Raw genomic sequence first — 7,330 nt, forward strand, 5'->3', positions numbered from 1 at the left:
CTGGAAGTCTTAGCTGGAACCATTACCCAACAGAAAGAAATTAAGGGAATAAAATTGTACAAAGAAGTGAAACTCTTGCTATGACATGATTTTGCAGTTGATGTGATTTTTATATAGCGAGAACCCCGAGGACTCCAGCCAAAGATTGTTGGAAACAATTGAGGCATCAGGTATGGTAGCAGGACACAAGATTAACAAACAGATGTCAACAGGATTCTTGTATGCCAACGAAGAGAGCTCCGAGAAAAGACATCAGGAAAACAATGCCATTTATAAGAGCCACACCAACAATGAAATTCCTAGTAATAAACCTAACCCAAGGAAAAAAAAAAACCTGTATGAAGAAAATTACAGAACACTATTATACGAAACCAAAGGATACCTACACAAATAGGGTATTCCATGTCCATGGTTGGAAGGCTTCAATATTGTGAAAATGTCAATACCATGTAAAGCAATATATGAATACAGTGCAATTCTGATCCAAATCTCATATTCATTTTTTAATCGAAAAGTTAATTATCAGCTTCACATGGAGAGGGAAGAGATTCAGGATAAGCAAAGAACTCCTCCAGAATAAGAACAAAGGAGAAGAGCTTGCACTACCCAATCTTAAAACCTATCTCAGAGCCATAGTAGCCCAAACAACGTGGTATTGGTACCAGGATAGATAAAATCCAAAACTAACCTCCCACCACAGGAAACTGATGTTTGAAAAAGGACCAAAAATATTAACTGGTAAAAGGACACTCTCTTAAACAAATGGTGTTGGAAAATTGGATCCACGTCTGCAGAAGAATGAAACAGGAGCCATACTGTGCCCCATCCACAAAAACTACCTCAAGGTGGATTAGAGACCTAAATGAACTCCAGATTGGAAGGATCTTTTTAATTGAGAAAAGTGGGACGAATTTAAAGTCCTATTTCAGGGCATACACAGATTACCAAATAAAATAAAGGAAACCCACTCAGTGGAAGACAGTATACATGGACTTACTAAAAATAAGAAACTTAAACACATCAAAAGAGTAAAATGAAAGCCCATGAATTGCGGGGGTGGGGTGGTGGGGAATCCTTAGCAATGACACAATGGACAAAGAAAGGACTAATCACTAAAATTTCTAGAATTCTGCAACACTTCAATAAGAAAAAACTTATAATCTCATTAAAAGGTGGGGAAAGGACATGAACAGAGAATTCACCAGGGATGACACTCAAATGGCTAACAAGCCCATGAGTAACTGTAAATCAAGGAAATGCAAATCAAGACATGATGAGATATCATCTTAAACCTCCAATGATAGTCCAATTCACAAAAAGCAGAGCAACAGATGTAGAAGATATGGAGAAATTGGAACCCTTAGACACTGCTGGTGGGACTGTAAACATGTATCATCATTGTTGAAAACTATATGGAACTTCCTAAACACCTGGCACTACCAACACCATGACCCACAATATAAGCCAAAGAAGTAAATGCAGCTGTGCATATAAGGTAAAGAAGTCAATGCAGCATATTTCACGCTAACAAGAAGCTGGAAACAGCTCAGATGCCCACCAGTAGAAGACTGGATCAAGAAACTCCTACACACCCACAATAAACTACTTTGCATCCCTAAACCACAGTGATGAAACCACAAAACACTGCTGACATGGATGGATTTGGAAACCATGTATGTATCCACTACTAGAAGGATAAAAATCAAGACAGAAACACTTTTAAGGTCATGTAACCTAGTCTTGTCCCCCACGCAACTAGGTAGTGTGACTGCCTAGTTCCCATGAACCATTTATTTATCCCATTATTTGAAGATCTTAAAAAACCACTTAGAGATGGCTTCACTCCAGAGCAGGTCAATTTCTCATGTGGGGAAGGAAGAAGACCGATCAGTTTCTGACATACAGCAATGTTCTGTGGTCACCAAATCAACAGACACTCCTCCCAGAGTAATTAGTGCATGTGGCTGGGAACTGAGATCAAGAGCAGGAGACACGTTTGTCGGAAAAGGCAATACCATTTCCGATGATGAGTAAACTAGGTGGGGCAACCCACCATTGAGAAAAACACTTCACATTACACATATAACCCCAAGAGGAGAATATTATGCCTGGGATTATGTTTCTAATTGGTAACTTTGGACCTAGTTTCTATTCAGCCCTGGGCAAGCCAGGCAGCATGCAACTAGGAATTTGAACTGTGTCCTCTTCAAGTGCCCAACACCCTTCATAGGCTATACCCGAAAGACCTGAATTGGAAATATCGCGAAGTGAACTAGACTTGACTTTAAACTCGCTTATAGCAGATTTGAGGAACTGGAGTATTTATTCCCTTTGATCTTAAATCTGAAACCCCCTTATGGGAGAAGAAGCAAGTGACCAGTATCCCAAGGTTAGGGAATTTGGGGTCATGGGACTTTGGTTCAGTTCGCATCTCTTGCTTTGAGGGTGCCCCATGAAAAGTGACTGTGTAGTTATATAATCTGTTGTTAATTTGAAAGGATTACGACTGAAGGGGTGGAGTTTACCTGTCAATCAGGTCATAGCCAATGAGGCCTCTGTGTCGGCATGGCCTTCTCCTGAGGATTCTGGGAACTCCTGTATTTTCCTCCTTGGAGGCGGGAGACACACTCTCTCTCTGCTGACTCCCTGCGAGACATCCTGTTGAGAAGACACATGGAGAGGGGCTGATGGCAGTCAGAGCCTCAGAGCTGGAGAAACCCTGTGGAGACCCCTGCCAGCACTGAGATGCTAAAAACACCACTGAATCCACAAGCCTTCCCACCCACTGGCCTGTGATCTTCCTGCATTCAGCATCATTGCATGTGTTTCGTGAGTCTGAACAGAAATTTATAGATGGGTATCAGACATATGGGCTAAAATCGGAATTATGGACTTGATCTGGACTGGGCTGGGATGTTGTCTCAATATTCAATTGCTCTTGTATATAAAGCTCTTTCTTATACACATACATGTGTCTATGAATTTGTTTCTCTAGTCTACCCGGACTAACACAGTGACCCAGGACTAACATACATTTTCATGCTCTCTCTGCTTTTTTTGTGCCATGTGTTAGTCCAGCAGGCATGACTCTGCCTTTGTAAATGAGTGTTAATCAAAGTATTGTTATCTGTCCAGCCCTCATGGTTGGTGTAAAAAGTGTACAGTCGCTTAAATTTGAATCTGCACAAGTCAGCCATTCATGTATTGTGGCCTCAAAAGATATCCGATATATGTGTGATTTCCTTTTTGCAACAGTGTTTTATATTCTATGCCAAGGTCAGACAAACTTTTGATACAGAAGAGCCACTGCTGTTCCTCATAACAATTAGCTTTTTTGAGAGCCGTCAATGTATTTTTACAAACAAATGAAATCACCATTATTTGAATAGTGCCCTTACATTATTTTCAATTTTACTTCAGAGTTACATGTACATGCCAAAAGAATTGCACCGGGCTGGAGATCCCTGTTCTATACCACTGACTAAATTAATAAAACTAACTTGTATCCCATGGAGATGATTCATAATTATTCTGATAAAATGATACTGATATCGCTAATGTAAACCAGGGACATATATAAACCATAGATATATGAATGAATTTTGAGCTCGTATTTAATTGTAGCCCTAATAATATTTGTTCTATGACATGACCTTATTCAATCTTGGCCTCATGAATAGATCATGAATAACCATGACAATATGGGTATTATAGCAAAATGTGGTGAAGAAATCAGATGGTGCCCGGCTATCAGAAAGAATAATGCCTGGGGTCATAAAGACGTGTCATAAAATAGTAGCCGTCTAAGTGAGGAGTGAGCTAAATCCATACAAAAGAAGTACACCAGCTGGTGTGATCCAAAGTCTGTAAATAATAAAATCTAAACCAGGAGGAGGGAACGGTCTTAGAGCTTAAATTCTAACTACCAATCATGGAAGGCTATAGATGGTAATAGAAGGAGGCCCAAAGTCCATTGTCAGAGTTCCTATTTGAATTGAGTCTCTGGTGAATCCTGTCTGACCATTTTCCACGGATGTAAATAACATTAATAATCGGATAAACAGCATTGTAAAGTGGATTTTGGCAGCTGTAATTAAAAACTAAATTTTAACACCTTATAATTTGATCCCCCCTTTGGTCCCTGTTTAATTGATTCATTTTTCATGTTTTCTGCTTTATATTTTATTCCTGTTTGTTTTGTTTTATTTTATTTGGTCATTGTTATTTGGTCCTTTTTTTGTTTTTGTCTTTGTATGTTTTTCTGTATAGGCGATACAGGATAGGTAAATCTATAAAGACTAACTAGATTGATAGTTCCCTAAGGGCGTGGAAGGGGAGGTTGATGGAAATGGAAAGTCAACAATAATGAGTACCAGAAACAACAAAATATTCTAAAGTTCATCGTGGTGAGAATTGCACAGCTTTTTAAATATGATTAAACTATTGAATTATATGATAACTTATAATTCAGCAAAGCAGTTTTTTAAAACCTGATGATTCCTAACGTAGACCAGCCAGATCCTTTAGACAAGGCCCCACGTCCACCTGGTACAGCAGCTGACCTGGGTTTTTGTTTCAGGAGTCTTCATCACAAAGGGGGACGTGGGTGTTGGGACCATCGTGGGCTCAGCCGTGTTCAATATCCTCTGTATCATTGGTGTCTGCGGACTCTTCGCTGGACAGGTAAGATTAATGGCTCATTTGTGACAGGAGCTTGTGGCACCTGGGGAGGGGGAATGGCAGACTTATGACGTGAATGATTCTGCTATAACACAGCATCAGGGCCCAATCATGCATGCAGAAAACTACTAAACGGAAACTAAAACTCTCAAGTCATTGCCGTTTAGCCTCTAGGTTGACAGGACTGAGAGAGAACTCGAGTGCTCATAAATAATTAACCAGCCTGTAAGATGCAGCTCAGGTATTTGAAGGTATCACACTCAGCATCCTTTTGACATGTTACTGACTTGAACTGAAATGAGCTGAGACTGATTTTTAGGGGTGGTTTTGCCTCCATGGACATAGAGTACAAAGAGAGAAAGAATCAAGAAGAGAGACTGTAAGACGTGTTTTTTGTTTGTTTTTTCTGAAAACAATTTGAAATTATCACAGTCAGAAACAGCTTTATGTATACGCACACATACATATGTATGTAGGTAGTAGTCGGGCATTTTATTTGCTTGGTTACCTTAGCTTGCTGCCTAGGGTTTTAAAGGACTTCAGCTGCCTGAACTTCACCTGTGGAGACTGTTGTGCTGTCGGGGGCGTCAGGGGGCGTCCTGTGCCTGTGTCGTTCATAACCACTGAGGTCTGTTTGGAAAATCACGGGAAGTTGACCAAAAATCACCAAGCAAAGTAGAAGCTGACAGGGAGCAGCTATAGGCCTAAGAATGTTCAGCAGCCCTTGAAGGCCTGTGGATGCCTTCCTAGCTCTGTGTTCTGCTTTCCTCAGAGGCAATGTGGTCAGAGGTTCCCTCTACCGGAACATTCAGGGCTGTAATATCCTCTCAAAAAAGTCACTTCTAGAAGCCCAGTGAATTACTATTTTAAACCAAAGCCGGTTGCCATCAAGCCAACTGGAAAGTCCTGCAAACCTCCTGTGTATCAGAGAAGAACTGTGCTCCGTGGGCTTGTCAATGGGGAATTTTTCAGAAATCACCCGGCCTTTTTTGCAAGATGATTCTGGGGAAACCTGAACTTCCAGCCTTTGGGTGAGCAGCCAGTCACATTAATTGCCTGTAGTACTCGGGCTTGTTTTTAGAACTCTGGTAGTCCTAATCAATTCCCTCAATTGGAAGTGTCCAACTAGAGGCTGATTTTAAGGATAAAAAAAGACATGGTGTCCTTCTCATAACATTTTGCCCCGCCCACCCCCCTTCTGTCTTTCCGTCAGCTAGCCAGTAGCACACAGAACATACTCTGGAGCACTGTTACTGTTTTCTGTGCCCACTTGTCTTACTTATATCATCTCATTCATGAAAATTGATTTCTCCAGATTGCCTATTGGGTTAATAGCTTCTGTGGGACATCTTACTCTCCATCAGGAATTCAGCTGTCAAGCCCAGGAAGGATGAAGCTCCTGGACAGCCATTTCTCTGAGTGGTGATTGGATTCTGTCCAGCATCCTCTGGTCAATTGTCTCATCTTAGATTGTGTAGGCCCATGATATTGTAATTTTTAAAAGCTCCTAGAAATGTAATTAGTACAAAAATTCATTTCTGTTTGCCTTGGTGCCATTTACAGTCGGCTGGCATTCATCTGTGTTAGACACTTTCTACTTGTCTTACAGGGGTGAATCCCCAAAGATAGTAAGGAGAGTTTGTTGCTTCTAGCACTCTTTTAATTTACATTCTCACCATTAGCCATATGACTATTATCCTGGCCATTATTAATGCTGTCATTAGTTTATTACTCATTTGAGGCTGAAGCTTGGCTCCAAAGCAAGCCCCAAAGGGGAGAAACAATGTAAAGAAATTAAACAATTAGCATGGAAGTGTCAAGTAAATGCCAAGCAGTTAATCTCTTTGAAATTGTTTGAATGTATTTGTGTTTTATAATTTATTAGCAATGCAGTCAATTATCAGCGTGGTTAGAATACCTGCTTCAAAGGCAAATTGCCTGCTAAACATCAAATGGAGTTGCTATTGGTCACTTTAGCTACTTTGTGAGGTTTGGGCTTGGCTTTCCCTCCACCTCCTGCAATCACTGAACGATTTAACAGCCCTGAGTGAACCCAGAGCTCAATGCCTCTGGGCGGCCTGGTAATCCTTCCATCTGGGATCCCTTCTCTTTCCAAGGGCATCCATCTCTATCTTTCAGGGTTTCATAGAATTCCCGAAGTCTTTGAAGAATAGGCAAGATGTTTTGTACAGAACATGGACCAGGAGTCTAACAAGCCTAGATTTGAACCCCGACCCAGCCGCTTTCTGAGTGTGGAACCTTGGAGGAGACACTCGGCCTCCCTAACACATCAGGGTCTCTGCATCTGTTGACTGGTTGTAAGTGCACCCCTACTATTGCCCTGAAGATCCAAAACAAAATGCTCAGTATTAGAAGTAACTTACCCAAAGAGTATGTGCTCATTAAAATTTAGACATCATTCATGAAGGTGGGGGATGGGAGGAGGGAGTAAAAAGAGGAGCTGGTACCAAGGGCTCAGTAAAAAATAAATATTAGGAAAAGAATGATGGCAACATATGTACAAATATGCTTGATACAATTGTTATATGGATTCTTATAAGAGTTGTAAGAGCCCCCAATAAATGATCTCTCTTTTTTTTTTTTTTTGGTTTTATTGTTTTTTTTCTTTATTTAGATCATTTTATTGGAG

The 7,330-nt window shown here is 40.6% G+C and overlaps 1 protein-coding gene across 1 annotated transcript in view; it reads left to right on the plus strand.

Annotated features, from left to right (window-relative positions):
- The window catches only part of SLC24A3 (solute carrier family 24 member 3), a 422,380-nt gene that overhangs the window by 300,846 nt on the left and 114,204 nt on the right, over nucleotides 1–7,330 (plus strand). The window contains exon 6 of the mRNA XM_045295261.1: nucleotides 4,555–4,683. Coding sequence (XP_045151196.1) covers nucleotides 4,555–4,683 — 129 coding nt within the window. The remainder of the gene's footprint in view (nucleotides 1–4,554; nucleotides 4,684–7,330) is intronic.

This window comes from Echinops telfairi, unplaced genomic scaffold, assembly GCF_000313985.2.
Source record: "Echinops telfairi isolate 266 unplaced genomic scaffold, ASM31398v2 ScPeMD7_5592;HRSCAF=6446, whole genome shotgun sequence".
Classification (NCBI taxonomy): domain Eukaryota; kingdom Metazoa; phylum Chordata; class Mammalia; order Afrosoricida; family Tenrecidae; genus Echinops; species Echinops telfairi.